This window comes from Meriones unguiculatus, chromosome 1 (genome assembly GCF_030254825.1).
Source record: "Meriones unguiculatus strain TT.TT164.6M chromosome 1, Bangor_MerUng_6.1, whole genome shotgun sequence".
Taxonomy (NCBI): domain Eukaryota; kingdom Metazoa; phylum Chordata; class Mammalia; order Rodentia; family Muridae; genus Meriones; species Meriones unguiculatus.
In genome coordinates this window covers 33,722,352-33,739,301 of record NC_083349.1, presented here as the reverse complement: position 1 = coordinate 33,739,301, position 16,950 = coordinate 33,722,352, and the positions used below count along the sequence as shown (strand labels likewise).

Here is a 16,950-nt window from a genome sequence, read left to right as displayed (position 1 = left end):
TGGAATGAGTCATTTACATAGCTTATTGTTGGATGCTGTTTATCTGTATACTTGAGTTCATTCTGGCAATTTATGTCTGTTGCAGAGTGTTGAACCCAGGGAGTTGTGCATGTTGAGCAAGTGTTCTACCACTAAACTCAATCCCAGCCTCTGTAGCTCACACACTGGTCTTGCTATGTATTATTGGTTCCTCTGCCTCTGGCCTCCAAAGTGTAAGAGTTACAGATGTTTGCTGCCTGTGAAACCATTTGTGTTTAATTAAAGTGAAAGGGAGAGTAACATTGTATTCTCACTTGGCTATTACATTCTTTATGTCATAGTTTTGTTTGTATTTTGTATATATATGTATACTTTGCTTATGTCTCTCTGTCTTTGTTTCTTGACACAGTCTTTAAGAGAGAGAGAGAGAGTGCGAGAGCAAGAGAGTGCGAGAGCTCTCAGAGGACAGAGGAGGCTGTCAGGTGTTCTTTCCTGTTGCTTTCTGTCTTTTTGCTTTGAGACAATTTCCTGGCGTCTGGGGTACTTTTTTGCCTAGGCTGGTGGTGAGCAAGATATGCTTTTGTCAGACCTTCTTAGATTGTGCAGAAGAGTCAACGTGAGCTAGTAAAAATAACTGTGTTCTGTTATGTACATTTTTTTCTGTCGTAGTTAAATGTCATATTTATAATGAAGCATATTTAACTTAAAAATGAAATACAACTGAATATATAATTTCTTTGTTGTGTTTCTTTTTAAAGGAGCCGTGGTCCTCAAGAATCTTGAAATTAAAGAAAATGCACTGGTAGGTCTTGCATATGAAAATTTATGACATTAGTGTATTTACTTAATGCACTCTTTTGTAATTTAACATGCCACTTTAAATTACTCAACTATGAAAAAAAATTGAAAGTTATTTTCATAAAATGTGAACTTTGCAAAGTAGAATTCTTAAAGATAAAACTGGCTGTACTTTTTTTTTCTCATTTATTTTATTTATTTCCATATGGTATTTCTGTGCAGTGTTTAGCTTGTCTTCTAGTTTATTTAACATCATTTTAATATATTAAATTTGGTGATGTGAATTAGATTCACAGTCTTTTGCAACAAATCCAGCATCTCTTTTTACAACTTGTTGACATTGCCGAGGGAAACTCTCGCCGTGTTAAACACAGCTTCCATTCTCGCTCCGCACTGGCCTTGGGAATTTTCTTCAGTGCACACTGACACTGTCCTCACGAAATCAGTCAAAGCAGGTTTGGTTGGTGTGATTGAAGTCTTTGAGATCTGTATTTATTCTGCATACTGATCTCTGATTAGCTACTTAGTTTACAGTATTTCCCCTCTTCTGATATTTGACTAATCTGTTGAAGTGTCCTTTTAGGTATAAATGTTTTTAATATGAAGAAGGCCAATTCATCCATTTTCACATTGCTTATGCTTTTGTTGTCATTTCCATGGTATCCATCATGAAGATTTTTTTTCTTGTGTTTTCTTCTAAACTATAAAGTTTTAGTTTTTCTGTTTAGTTTTGATCCAAGTACAAAGATCCATCTTCCTGTTTGTACTATTGGCTATCCACATTCCTCAGCACCACTTATTGTAACAGCTCTTCTTCCTCCCAATGAGTGGGAGAAACAGTTTTCAAATTACTGTCTTGTAAAATGCCAGTTTCGTGCAGTAAAGTCTAAATCTATAAAAGTGCTTCTGTTCAGTAAGTATATACTTAACTGTTTACTTTGCAAAGAAAATATTTCTGTAATAAAACCATTTCATTTGAATGGATACTGAGGATAAAGAGAATATGCAAGGTAACTAAAATAGCCTTATGTAATTTTAGAAAGAAAATAATTATCTTTATTTTGAACTTTATGTGGATGAATTTTTTACAGATTTACTTTTCTTTATAGCATGAACTTGATGTACCATTCAAAGTTAAAGTTGGTCATATAGGTAAGCAATATTTATCACTGGGGTGTTTTTCTTGCTGGGCATGCAACCTAAATAATTAAACTGTTATTGCTGTAGTGTAATTTTCCTAACATTTATGAGTATTAATTGAAAATATATAATATAATATAACTTGTGTTTTTGTTTATGTAGAATTTGGTGTGTCACTTAAAGTATTATGAGGTTAATGTACTACTTAAACAATAATTGCTTATCTTAGTAGGTCTTAACATTGAATTAAGAGTCAATGACAGCCTTTAACAGACTTTAGGAACTGTGTCTGTTTCTATGTTTCTAACTAACTGTTTACCATTATGTGGTTAGGTCAAGGTTTGGATCATCCAGACACTGTATCTGGGGACCAAAATGAAAACTCGATTGTGCTGTAGAAGATTTCGCAGGTTTTTTATTCTAGAAAATAAAGTGCTTTATGTTTGTTTATTTGTTTGATCTGGATTATTTTACCCATGTTTGTAATTCATTAAAGATTGAATTTAAATTAAATAAAGTATGAACTTAAAGCAGTTCATGTATTGGTACAACAGTTATAAATTAAATGTAAGGTTTAACATGTTATAGTAAAATTTTCTTTTAGGATTCCTAGTTTATCCTGTTGTGTGTTTATTTAAATATTTAAGTGTCTTAGAGGTTGATTAAGATCATAGTGTCTTAAATGGAAACGTCCAGTTTATTTATTTATTTATTTATTTTTAGTGACTATAGTAGGATTTATATAATGTTATTGCAGCTGTGAGGATATCTGAGAAACTTAGATAAAAATATTGTGATGGCAGTCTTCACAACTTTGTATACTGTACTCATAGTTTGATATTGGACCATATACCACAGAAAGTTTATATTTGACATTGTTACTTGTTACTCTAAGGGCAGTTAAGCATTAAACAAGAAATGGAAAATAATTGTTATTTTCCTATTGCCTATTTCTTATAGTTTGGATTGGTAAATTTTTTAAAAGACTTGTGACCACGGTGTAAGGACTTTTCATAATCGAAGTTGATTTGACTTCATTTACTTCTTTATTATAACACAGTAATCTGAGGAATACACATTTGGGTGGAATAATCTTATTATATTGTAAAACAGTCTTATAATAAATTTCTTGTATGTTGCTTTTAGACATTGCAGAAGTCACTTAAGTTTACACTGGTGATTCTTGAATTTTAGTGAATGTCAGTGTAACCTCCACTCAGAAAAAATTAAGAAATATATCAAGAAAGTTTAAAATATACAAAAATATACCAAGGTTGAGATTTCACTAGTTACTTTTCTCACTGGTATGCTAAGGTGCCTGACACAAGCAGCTGAAGGAAGGAAGGGATTATTTGGTTCTGTTTGAGGGTGCAACTCATCATAATTGGGAAGGGATGGCAACAGGAAAAGAAGGTGGCTTGTCGCATTTTGATTGTAGCCACGGAGGAGAAAGAAATTCTGGTGCCTAGCTCTCTTTCTCCTTGGGATTTAGTGTGGGACTCCAGACCCTGCGATTGTATTGCGCAACTTTAGAATAGGGCCTCCCTCCTCTGTTAAACCTCTCTGGAAATGACCTCAAAGATAGATACCCTTAGAGCTTGTTTCCTGTCAAATTGAAAATCAGTATTAATCATCACAGGTTTGACTCCAGCCATTAGATAAAACTATATATAAAAACAAATGTATATTTATATATTCATATAACAGGAAATATACCTTATTTTTTTAGATCTTGCCTTCTTTTGTTTTCTCTTGTAAAAAAATGACAATAAATTAATTTTCAGATACTAGAAAATTCAGTAGAAAGAATTAAGGTGTTACTTGTATACATTCATATGGTAACCGCCATCCTTTAATATTATATTTTACATTATATTTATATTATATTTGTTTATGTTACTTTTATTGTGCTTACCTCTTTTAAAAATTTTATTATTATTATTATTAATTAGAATTTATTCACTTTGTATCTCAGCTGTAGCCTCCTCCTTCATCTCCTACCAGTCCCATCCGCCTTCCTTCTTCTCCCCCTATGCCCCTCCCCTAGTCCACTGATAATGGAGGACCTCCTCCCCTACTATCTGACCCTAGACTATCAGGTCTCATCAGAACTGGCTGCATTGTCTTCCTCTGTGGCCTGGACAGATAACCCCTGGGGGAGGTTATCAAAGAACCAGCTACAGAGTCCATGTCAGAGACAGTCTCTGCTCCCTTTACTAGAGAACCCACATGGAGACTGAGCTGCCTATGGCTTCCTCTGAGCAGAGGGTCTAGGTCCCTTTTTCTTTTCTTTCCTTTCCTTTTTCTTCTCCTTTCTCTTTTCCTTTCCCTTTCCTTTCCTTTTCCTTTTCCATAACCTTTTCCTTTTCCTTTCCTTTCCCCTTTACTTTTGCTTTCCCCTTTTCTTTTCCCTTTCCTTTCCCTCTTCCTTTACCCTTTCCTTCTTCCTTTCCTTTCTTTTTCTTTCTTTAGATGCCAAGGTATATTTCCTGATGTATTTGTTGAATGGAAAAGTACCTATGTCTAAATGAAATATATTAAAGTCCAGTCAATTTTATAGGACTGTAGTGTTCCTCTGACACTATTATTGCTTGTTCTACTGATCTTTCAAAGATGTATTATAGTGTTTTATATATATATATACACATATATGTATATATATGTATACATGTATACACATATATATATAGATTTCTGTTGAATGAACAATATTCTTGTCTTTATTATTTTAATGTAGGTAGTCTTGCACTTAAAATTCCATGGAAAAACCTTTATACTCAACCAGTTGAAGCTGTTTTAGAAGAAATTTATTTACTCATAGTGCCTTCTTCTAGTAAGTCATTCAAAATTTATCATTTAAATTATTCTTATTTTAGATAGAAAAATCTTTATATTATGTAAATATTTTTATTTTATGTGCATTGATGTTTTTGCCTGTGTGTATGTCTATATAAGGGTATAAGATCTTGGTATTACAGACAGTTGTGAACTGCCATGTGGGTGCTGGGAATTGATCCCAGGTCCTTTGGAAGAGCAATCAGTGCTCTTAACTATTGAGCTATATCTCCAGCCCCTATATTTTGTTTTTGTTATAAGTAATCTTGGTAAAGATAATTTAGGATTTCAATTTAGGGTTTGTTGATTCAAATTGAATTGTGTGGGGTTTTTTTTTTATTTTTTTGGTTTTAAATCTCAGGCTTTGTTTGAATTGTTGATCATTTTCAAGGATAATTTTTGGAATGAGTATATTTAAATTTAAGGTAGTTGAAATTTTTGTATGATTTCTGTAGGAATAAAATATGATCCTATCAAAGAAGAAAAACATCTCATGGAAACAAAGCAACGGGAACTAAAAAGAATAGAAGAAGCAAAACAGAAAGTAGTTAATCAAGGTAAAAAGTCAATAAACTGGTAGTAAAGTATTTACTATTTATTGTTCTATACAGTAAATTTTATATTAGTATATTGTTTTCTGCTGGATATGCTGAAATTGTGTTACAAGCAGGAAGCCATTTTATTACCTGGAAAGTTCCACGTTTTGTTATATGTGCAGAAATTTTACCTTGTAAAACTTAAGGCAAATAATAGTTTGTTGCAAGGGTAAAGTCAGTTTTTAACATTAGCAGGGGTACCAAGTAGATCTTACCTTTCTAGCCTTTGCCTTTATATCCCCCTTATATAGACTATTTACTCTTGAATATACTTAATCCTTTAGTGTGTTTATGTTTGCCTTACTCGATCTTCCCCCCCACATTCCAGCCTTAGTTCACTGTAGGTCACATGACTCATCATTACCGCTCATTGATCATCAGTGGAAGAGGTATCCCGTAGAAACCCGATTTTTCTAGCTGTCCTCTTGTTACTGCCACTAGAGTGCCTCTTGTTACTGCCCAGTGAGACAAGAAGCTAGCTTTTAAACATTGTCTACCTAGTTGCTTTTAAAAGACCTTTGGAATGAACGATTTTGAAAATCTCAAGTGATCTATTAAAAATGTTACACATTTTCTTTAACAAGGCAATGTTACTTTAATATATGGATATTTATAGGGTTTGTGTTTTATTTAATTTAAAAAGAAATATTTATAATTGTAGAAAATCCTCCGGAAGAGAAACAGGACACTTTTGCAGAAAAATTAGTTACTCAAATCATAAAAAACCTTCAAGTGAAAATTTCCAATATCCATGTTCGTTATGAAGATGATGTAAGTGTTTTATCTTTATGTATGTACTTTACTGTTTCTGGCTTTTGCTCTATAGTGTCCAGCCTAGTAAATACTGGGAAGTGGAAGGACGGAGATCTTAGGACCATAAGATCTTTTTATTTTATTGTTGCACTTTTAATGAGTTCTTGATTACACTTTGCTTATTAAGCTGTTCAAACTGTGGATTATGAAGGTGGTGTCTTGGGAGTTAATGAATTTTACAGATTATTTTTTTACCTCCAGGAAAGATCACTGTTTTAGAAGTAAGTAGAGCTAACTTCATTTCTGCTCTTCATTACTTTATTGTTTTCTTAAATATGTATTTAGTTGCTGTTCTAGTTTGTGGTTTTTCTGTTGCTGTGATGAAAAACCTGATAAAAGCATGGTTAAGAGAGAAATACTTTACTGGCTACAATTCAGGTCAGAGTTCATCATTGCAGAACATAAGGGCAGGAACATGATGCAGAGAGTCGCATTCACATTCATCAAAGTAGAAACAGAATGAATTGCATGCTGTACTCAGCTTGCTTTTGCCACTCATACATAGCACAGGACCCGAATCCAGGGAGTGATGCCACCCACAGAGGGCATATCAGTTAACATCATCAAGATGATCCACCTCTACCCCTATATACACAACACCTTGTCTTACTGGACATGACCAAAAATGAACCTGATGCTCAGGTGCTTCCAGATTGTGTCAAGTTCACAATTAAAGATAACCATCCCATTTGCTTTTAATAATGTTGTGTCCTTAAAAAAAATTTTTTTTTTTAAGCACACTTCTGACAAGTTTATTTAATCTTGTATGGTAGAAAAGGCACAACACCAATACATGTGCCCTAGAGAATTACATCATTAACCTGGCTGTCTCTTGGTTCTTGGAAGAAAGAACTTTCAAGAGTCTTCTTGGCTTCAAATATATATTTTTTAACAATTAAGACTTAACAAAAAGTTGGGTTCTTACAATGAAAATATATATAAATCTTTGAGTGAACATGTCCCCTCTCCTCTTTAAAATAAAATTGTGCCCATAACATAAGTTTCATAAAATAATGCTGCCATTCCAATGAGAGGTAGTCATCATCTGTGGCTGTGAGAGAGCCTCCAGTTGCTGCTTAAAAGATGACCCAAAGAGTCTGAGATTAAAAACAAAAACAAAAATCCTGATGACTAAGGGTATCTCTACCATTCAATATTCGTGTGTTGAGGATTCTCTGTTTAGCTCTGTACCCATTTTTTAATTGGATTACTTGATTTGTTGCTTTTTAACTTCTTGAGTTCTTTATATATTCTGGAAATCAGCCTCTGTCAGATACAGGGTTGGTGAAGATCCTTTCTCAGTCTGTAGGCTGTCATTTTGCTCTTACAGTAGTGTCCTTTGCTTTACAGAAGCTTTTCAGTTTTATGAGGTCCCATTTATTGATTGTTGTTCTTAGAGCCTATGCTGTTGGTGTTCTGTTCAGGAAGTGGTCTCCTGTGCCAGTGAGTTCTAGGCTCTTCCCCACTTTTTCTTCTAACTGATTTAGTGTATCTGGTCTTTCGTCTACTTGGACTTTAGTTTTGTTCAGGGTTATAAGTATGGATTTATTTGCATTTTTCTACATGTAGTCATCCAGTTGGACCAGCACCATTTGTTGAAGATGCTGTCTTCTATCCATTGTATGGTTTTGTATTCTTTGTCAAAAATGAATTATCCATAGGTGTGTGGGTTCATTTCTGGATCTTCTATTCAATTCCATTGACCCATCATTCTTTTTCTATGCCAGTACCATGCAAATCAAAACGACCCTGAGGTTTTATCTTACATCCATTAGAATGGCTAAGATCAAAAAAAGCAAGTGACAACACATGCTGGAGAGGATGTGGAGAAAGGGGAACCCTCCTCCATTGCTGGTGTGAATGTAAACTTGTACAACCACTTTGGAAATCAATCTGGTGCTTTCTCAATTAGAAATGGTGCTTCCTCAAGATCCAGCTATACCATTCGTAGGCATATATCCAAAATATGCTCAAGGACATAACAAGGACATTTGCTCAATCATGTTCATGTTCATAGCAGTAATAGCCAGAATCTAGAAACAACCCAGATGTCCCTCAATAGAGGAATGAATACAGAAATTGTATTACATTTACACAATGGAATACTACTCAGCAATTAAAAACAAGAAAATCATAAAATTTGCAGGCAAATGGTAGGATCTAGAAAAGATCATTCTAAGTGAGGTATCCCAGAAGTAGAAAGACACACATGGTATACCCTCACTTATAAGTGGATATTAGACATATAATATAGGATAAACCTACAAAAATCTGTATACCTAAAGAAGCTAAGCAAGAAGGAGGACCCTGGGTCCTCACTCAGAAAGGCAAATGGTATGGACATTGGAAGAGGGAGAAAACAGGCAACAGGACAGGAGCCTACCACAGAGGACCTCTGAAAGACTCTACCCAGCAGGGTATCAAAGCAGATGCTGAGACTCATAACCAACCTTTGGGCAGGGTACAGGGAGTCTTATGAAAGAAGGGGGAGATAGAAAGACCTGGAGGAGACAGGAGCTCCACAAGGAGAGCAACAGAACCAAAATATCTGGGCCCAGGGCTCTTTTCTGAGACTGATACTACAACCAAGGACCATGCATGGAGATAACCTAGAACCCCAGCACAGATGTAGCCCATAGTAGCTCAGTGTCCAAGTGGGTGCCTTAGTAAGGAGAACAAGGACTGTCTCTGACATGAACACAGTGGCTGGCTCTTTGATCACCTCTCCCTGAGGAGGTGCAGCCTTACCAGGCCACAGAAGAAGTCAGTGCAGCCAGTCCTGATGAGACCTGATAGGCTAGGGCCAGAGGGAAGGGGAAGAGGACCTTGGACTTGGAGAGGGGCATGGAGGAGAAGAGGGAAGAGGAGTGGGATTGGGAAGGGATTAGGAAGGGGGCTATAGCTGGGATACAAAGTGAATGAACTGTAATTAATAAAAAAGAAAAAAACATAGATACATCATAAACTTTCATAAATAATTTAAAGTGCACTTTTTTCCAATCAGTTTAAAAAAATAAAGAAAAAAAAAACTAATACATAGGTGGAAAGACCAAGTCTATGGAAAAAATGCCCAACGTAGTAGGTCTTTGAGTCTAAAGACCTACTTTGGTATTTTACATTTTAAAGTGCATAGAGATTGATAGTTTTAAATGCATTGATGGAGAATTTATGTAAAAATAGAGGGGTTTGTTTGTGTTTGTTTTTCTTTTTTTTTTCTGGCAAAGGTTGGGACTGAAAGCACTGTCTGTCTAATTCACTCTTTTTTTTTTTTTTTAAGATCACAAATGGAGACAAACCACTGTCATTTGGTATTTCCCTTCAAAATCTCAGCATGCAGGTACTTTGTTCGAAAGAAAATGTAACTTTTTAAATTGTATAGTATAAATGGATACATGGTTAAGTCGGCATCAAAAATATACTTGGTATGTGTTTGGGTGTGTAGAATGGTCTAGGAAGCTAGTAGATTTGATTAGAATGGAGGAGTAAGTAGGTGCTTATCACCAAAATGTTGATTTCACTTTTTAAGTTGATACAGATATTTTATATGGTTCTTCTGTAGGTTACCTTTTTGTAGTTTACTGTGATTTTCATCTTTAATTTTGTAGCTACAAATAACACAATTCAGTATTATATTCCATTCAGTATTATATCTTCTATTAGTTTATTTTGCATAGTTTACTTTTTAAAACATGATTCTGCAAGTGAAAAAGAAAGGGAAGAGAGTTGTGTAAGCCAGAGATTCCTTGGTAAAAGGGATGGTATCTGTTGTTCTGCTGACAGATAGAAAAATATAGAGAGCTACTATTTATATTTGGTAAAGTGAAATTTATTGCTCCAAAAACAACAGTGGCTTTATTGATTGAAAATACTTTATGTATATTTGTGTCTTCCTGAGTGTATTTATGTGCATCATATGCGCATAATGGGACCCCACCAAAGGAAGACAGAAGACAGTGTAGGTATTGGAGTAATTGTGAGTCACTGTGTGTGGGTGCTGAGAACTGAACCCTAGTCCTTTGCAAAAGTCATATTTGTTTCTAACCACTGAATTATCTCTGCGAACCCCATAAACTTTGGAGGTTCCTGGAAACATGTCAGCCATAGGAGACTCATACAGTCACAGACTCTTGGTTTGGCATCCTGATATGTGTTTTGTATATTTAGTTTTACAGGTTTTTGCAATGCTGGGGCTCAGCATGTTGGGTAAGCAATCTGCAGCTGAGCCACATCTCTAGTATAAAATCTGTGCTTTAAAAGTCACTCCTGTTGATCATAATTCATGCTAAAGTTTGGGAGCCATTCTATTAGTCAGTTCTTCACACAACAGTGGGAACCATTTTTCTCAAATCAAGGATCTGGCAGGATGTGATGGCACAGAGCTGTTATCCCAGCATCTGGAACCTGAGGTAGTAGCATGAGCTCAAGGCTGTCTGGGCTATATTACCAGACCTTGCCTTGAAAGAAAAATTCATATACAAATAATTATTTGAATACTTCATTTCCCATTTTTTATTTTTTAAAATTTAAAATTTTGGTTTGAACCTGGGGCCTTCTGCAACATTCCTTGATAAGTAGTCTTCAGTATACACCTGGTCTTATCCTCAGTGACTTTGATTACTCTTGGTTTAAAATCTGTGGTCTTGTATTTATACTGTGTATAAAGCTTTAAAGTCTGACCTTAATTAACATGTTTGGTTTTCTTTTTCTTTTTTTTTTTTTTTTTTTTTTTTTTTTTTACTTCCTGTATTTTATTCTCTGGCCATATCTTGGGCCTTAAAACAAAACAAAAAACAACAAAATCAAAACACAATAAACAAGCAAACAAAACCAACTATGTCTTCCTTCCTGGAATCACAAGTTTACCATAAGTAGTATCTGTTCATGGTGTCTGGACTCTGGTGGTGATGAGGTTGTTTTGTCAGGAGTCCTTTCAACAAGTGTACTGTTTTAGGTTAGTCATTGTATCTGGCACACCTCTGAGTTTAATTTTTTTTTTGTTTTTGCTATGTTCTGTCTGTTGTGTATTGGGGTTATAAAATTACCTGTTTGAAATTGATTATTTTTGCTTGTTTTTGTTCAGTGCATTTTTTTGAAAGCAAAGGGTTAGGGTTAGTGGTCTGATAATATTATTTTTGACTAAATGATATGTTTTCCAAGGATTTTCATGGGAAATTGATCTTAGGGTATGATAGATAATGACTTGCTTGTTATATATAATGGTCTTTTTCTTTTCCCCGGTCCCCTTCAGACAACTGATCAATACTGGGTTCCATGTTTACATGATGAAGCTGAGAAACTAGTTCGGAAGGTAAAATAAATTCTATTCCCTTGACTGGATGAAAGAGAATTTTAGAGAGATTCTGCTGATGATATGTGTGTTTGTGTAAACAACAATTATGGGAATTATGTCTATTTTCTTTACCTAGGATTAGACTCACTTCCTTGAGACTTCTGAGCAGAGCAAACGTTAAAAATCCTTTAAAAAAAGTAACGAAGATAAACATAAACAACAAGATCCTAGGGAAGAGGCTGGAACCTCATTTAGAAGGGCAAACAGGATAGACATCAGAAGTGGGAAAAAACAGGGAACAAGACAGGACCCTACCACAGATGGCCTCTGAAAGACCCAACAGGGTATTGAAGCAGATGCTGAGACTCATAGCCAAACCTTGGGCAGAGTGTAGGGAATCTTATAAAAGAAGGGGGAGATAGAAAGACCTGGAGGGGACAGGAGCTCCACAAGGAGACCAACAATGCCAAAAAACCTGGGCCCAGAGGTACCTACAGAGACCAGTTTTCCAACCAAGGAGACCTAGACCCCATGCACAAATGTAGCTCATGGCAGCTCAGTATCCAAGTGGGGGTACTCTAGTAAGGAGAACAGGACTATCTCTGACATGAACTCAGTGGCTGGCTCTTTTATCACCTCCCCCTTAAGGTGGAGCAGCCTGTCCAGGCCACAGAGGAAAAGACAATGCAGCCAGTCCTGATGAGACCTGATAGGCTAGGGTCAGATAGTAGGGGAGCAGGACCTCCCCTATCAGTGGACTAGAGGAGGGGCATGGGGGGGGAGAGTAGAAAGGGAGGGTGGGACTGGGAGGAGATAAGGGGAGGGGTCTACAGTCAGGATACAAAGTAAATAAGTTGTAAAAAAAAAAAAAAAGCAAAAAACAACTAACAAACATGTAATAAACTTGCTTTATTTCTAGCTAATCCGGTTAGATAATCTTTTTGCTTACTGGAATGTGAAGTCTAAAATGTACTATCTGAGTAATTATGATGAATCATTGGTAAGTAAATATTTATGTGTACATTTGTTGTATTACATTTTATATAATGTTTGACTCGTAGTCCAAAATGCAGCCCTAGAGTCAGTGTTGCTTCTAAACAGAGCCCTATAGGACTTTTAAAAACAGAATTAACTAGAAGATTCCTTCATAATAGGTAATGATAACATTGCTCAGCCCTTTGAACATTTTATCGTGGTGAAGTTTTAATCATTTTTAAATTGCCTTTAAATATTCTTGTTGATAATATGTTTGTAGGATAAAGATATTTGCACAACTATAAAACAGTTTTTTTTTTAATAGGAAGCCTTGAAAAATGGTATTGTCAATGAAAATATTGTTCCAGGAGGTTATGATTTTGGTAAGTTCTTAGATAAAATAAAAATTAGCAAATTTAGTATAAACTATTATGTTAACATTGCTGATATACTGGATTATCTTTTGTTTTTCTTTTTTTGTTTTGTTTTGTTTTATTTTGTCTACTCTAGACATGGTTTCTCTGTGTAAGCTTGGCTGTCCTGGACTTGGCTTTGTAGACCAGGCTGGCCTTGAACTCACAGAGATCTGTCTGCTTCTGCCTCCTGATTGCTGGGATTATAAGCGTATGCCACTGTTCCCAGTTTCTACTGGATTGTATTATATTAAATTTCCTCCTAGTTAATATATATACACACACATACACACACACTTTTCAACTTAAATTAAAATATACTTACCTTTTCAACATATTTTATTAGAATTTTGGTTACATTTCAAAACTGTAGGAGAAAGTGTCTAATAAGAGAATTTTAATGAATTGTGTTAAATATTAAGGATTAGTATCAATTATAGTAATGTTTATTAAGACATTTCAGAATCAAGTACAATTTAATATAGCTAACTGGTATAACTATAGTGGTATTATGATTTTTCTGTTTATCAACTGTCTAATAATTTCATCTTTTAAGACAAAAGTCTTATTCAGTAACCCAGGCTTGTATCAAACTTATGGCAGTTTTCCTGTCTTACCCAAATTCTGGGTTTAAAGGTGGGAATCACCGTATCTCGCTTAAAATTTTTATTTTTTACTGTTGAGTTATTTTAAGTGAACATAGATTAACCTCCAGCACCCACTATGTAGCTATGGCTGTCTTGGAACTAACTGTGTAGTTAGGCTGATGTCAAATGCACAAAGAAGACAGTTCTTTCCTCTGCCTCTCAAAGCTGGGATTAAAGACAAGAACCTTTGCGTCCAAACTATATATTACTTTTATGATGACAAGGTAGGAAAGGAGTGATTTAAAAAATATTTTTAGCTTTGAGGCTACTTAGTAACTTAGTTTTAAAATTTGGCTTCCAGATAAGGCGTAGCATATTGTTTTTTGGAGTTTTCTTGATATCAGTAAAAGTTTTCTTCATTTATTGCTATGTTTGTGATAACTTTTTCATAATTTCTTCAAATGGCATTTCTGTCAACTCTGGCAGGTTTTGTTATTGTTATCATTGTCTCTTGTTTTTCTTTTCTTTTCTTTTTCCCCTGGGATTGCCAGGCAATCACTTTGTTACTGAGCTGCATGCCTAGTGCCTTGTGCCAAACTTTTATTTTCATTATTTTGAAGTTGGTTTTATTTTTAATTCCTTCTCAGAGGAAATATGAGGTCAGATAACTACCTGTCATATGTTTATAATTCTCAGATATATGTAGATTTGACTTATATTTTGTGTGTAAGAGTCCATTGAAGAAAGCAAATAATTAGTAACTGTTAAAGGAGATTTGAATAACAGGATCAGCTGGTGAAAAGCATAAAGAATGCTAAAGGATGTAGGAGTGGTAGATGAAAAGAATGGACTCTATATTTGAGCTAAGGATGCGTTTCTAAAGAAGACCTTCAACCTGTGATTGAAATGCAGAAATTGTTGAAAATGACATGAACATTATTTTTTTTTAGGGTCAGAATGTCTCTGTACTATTGTGTTAGCAAAATATGTTGGCAATCCACCTCTGTAACTAATGGTCGCTTGGTGTTGTATCTCCTGGCCTGTCCTTAAAGCAAGGTCCTGGGGGAAGTTGTTGGTTGCTGGCTACTGCTAGCTGCTGTGCATTGCGAAATGCTGATGCCAGAGAAGTCCTTTGTGCAGTGGGAACCAGATACCGGAGAAACCATCTTATATCAGAGCTAGGTGTTAGTGAATCTTGCCTCTGTGGAAGCCTGTTAAATGAGCATACTGATCTCACAGTATGACTCTCTCCTGTTGATCTCTAAGTATAGCATTATGCCAGTTGGTAAAGGGGAAAATGCTAAAATACTAATGGCCTAAAACCATGTTTTTTTCTTTTTTTAAACAAGCGTTTAAAAGTGAATTTGATGTTTATAAGTTGATAGCTGCATACTTGTTTTCCTTGCCTTCTACCTAATCTCCTTTTCTTCTAGTTAATGGGATAGATAATGCTGAGCTAAGAATTATCCAGTAGAACATGCAAATGTAATGATGTAAAAGATTTGGGAGGATTTCTGGATTCTGTCACATAAATGAAGAGCTTTTTTAGGGGCAGGACATAATCAGTTCATCTTGTAAGACAGTTTGGTTGTAAGAGAAGAATATTGGTATTTGCTAGATGAATAGGGATGGTAATAGGAGTTAATGGTGCTTCTCTTGAGAGCATGTGTGCATGCGTTTTGAAAGCACCTTAGGTGCTGAAGGCATCTGAAGAGAGAAGAGGCTGTGAAATAGTGGTGTAGAAGAGAAAGTGGACGGAGTCCAGCAGTGTTGTAAACTGTGGTTCCACCGAGCAGCGTTGACATCACTTAGAAGCTTGTTGGAAGTGTGTGTTTCTTTTGATGAGAACTTTTATTTCCTTAGGGGACATAGGACTATTTAATTTATTACCTGATCTTGATTCAACTTTGGTAAATGGAGTCTATGAAGAAAATTGTCCATTTCATTTAGATTTTCAAATTTTGTTGTGTATAGGCTTTTGAAGTAGGACCTAATGATTCTTTGTATTTCTTCAGTGTCTGTTGTTAAGTACCCCTTTTCATTTCTGATTTTGTTGATTTGGATAGTGTCTCTCTCTGTCTTTTAGTTTGGCTAACTAAAATAGAGAGGACCTAGATCCCCTGCTCAGATGTAGCCCATACACAGCTCAGTCTCCATGTGGATTCCCTAGTAAGGGGAGAAGAGACAGTTTCTGACATGAACTCAGTTGCATGCTCCTTGATCAATTCTCCCCTGGTGGGGCAACCTAGCCAGCCCACAGAGGAAGAGAATCCAGGCAGTCCTGATGGGACCTGATAGGCTAGGGTCAGACAGGAGGGGAGAAGGACTTCCCCTATCAGTGGACTCGGGAAGAGGGATAGGGGAGGAAGAGGGAGGGAGAGTGGGATCAGGAGATGAGGAAGGGGACAGTAACTGGGATACAAAGTGAATAAATTGTAAAATAATAATAATAAAAAGAGCACATTTCTGGCCCCCTCCAGGCCCTTTTGCATCCAACTCTCCGAGGTGAGGCTTTGCATTAGGCTCTGGTAAACTCATTTAGCCTCATTGAACATTCCCAAAGTCCCCAAATAATCTTTTTTAAAGATAGGAAAAAATCTATTCAAATTTTTATCATAAAGAATTGACAGGTAATTAAGCAGACAGATATGATTGAACTATTTTAACTAATATAAGTATAGCAATGTATAATTGTATACATGGGTCACATGTAACTTTTATGATTATATCTGTTAAAAATGAGAAAGAAAATAAGCCTTAATTTTAGCAGGTTAAAAGATCTGAGGATTTAAGTCAAAGGTTCAAGTATTGCTTTGTATTCAAGCAGATAGTATTTAAGTTTAATGTATAAAAGATGTGCTAGTGGTGGTTAAAACAAGCATATTGTATTATCTTTATATACAACTCAGATTATAATTCAGTAGTTGATCCTATCACTGTTCTCCCCTGTACACTTGTTACATTTGATCCAAGCAGATAATCTTGAGTAAATTGTTACTCTCCCACCTCTTTGTGCAAATTGAAGAATAGGAGTTTACAGAGAAATGACCATAAAATCGAATTAATGATAAATAAATCTTAACATTTCTAATATTCTCCAAAAATAAATTAAAATCTAGAATTAAAGCTGATTCTTCTCTACTAATTTATGAAGAGTTTGTCTAACCAGAGTCAGCAGCTTGGGTATTTGGGTATTTGGGTGGAGAGGCTGTGAAAGAGGGGCAAAGGTATTTCTAGATGCTCTGTTTGGTGCTTGGACACGTTTGAAGTAGAGCTCTAATTTTTTTCATTTGTATTATTTTTCAGTTTTTCGACCTATATCTGCTAATGCCAAACTTCAGATGAATCGAAGACCAGATTTTGACTTTTCTGACCCCAAAATAAACCTGGATGTTGAATTACATACCATAGCAATTGAGTTTAATAAACCACAGGTGATTTTCTTTGGTGACATTTAGGTTGAGTTATTGTTTAATGAAAACTAAGTTAAGGTTTACATGTTTCCTGAAATTTGGTTATATAAC

At 35.3% G+C, this 16,950-nt stretch overlaps 1 protein-coding gene across 3 annotated transcripts in view; it reads left to right on the top strand.

The window, feature by feature from the left end:
- The window catches only part of Vps13a (vacuolar protein sorting 13 homolog A), a 185,885-nt gene that overhangs the window by 12,075 nt on the left and 156,860 nt on the right, over positions 1-16,950 (top strand). For all 3 annotated transcript variants that reach the window (XM_060387172.1, XM_060387175.1, XM_060387176.1), the window contains exons 2-11: positions 738-781; positions 1,887-1,929; positions 4,655-4,750; positions 5,208-5,309; positions 6,010-6,119; positions 9,439-9,498; positions 11,410-11,469; positions 12,371-12,451; positions 12,752-12,809; positions 16,733-16,860. In XM_060387172.1, coding sequence (XP_060243155.1) covers positions 738-781; positions 1,887-1,929; positions 4,655-4,750; positions 5,208-5,309; positions 6,010-6,119; positions 9,439-9,498; positions 11,410-11,469; positions 12,371-12,451; positions 12,752-12,809; positions 16,733-16,860 — 782 coding nt within the window. The remainder of the gene's footprint in view (positions 1-737; positions 782-1,886; positions 1,930-4,654; positions 4,751-5,207; positions 5,310-6,009; positions 6,120-9,438; positions 9,499-11,409; positions 11,470-12,370; positions 12,452-12,751; positions 12,810-16,732; positions 16,861-16,950) is intronic.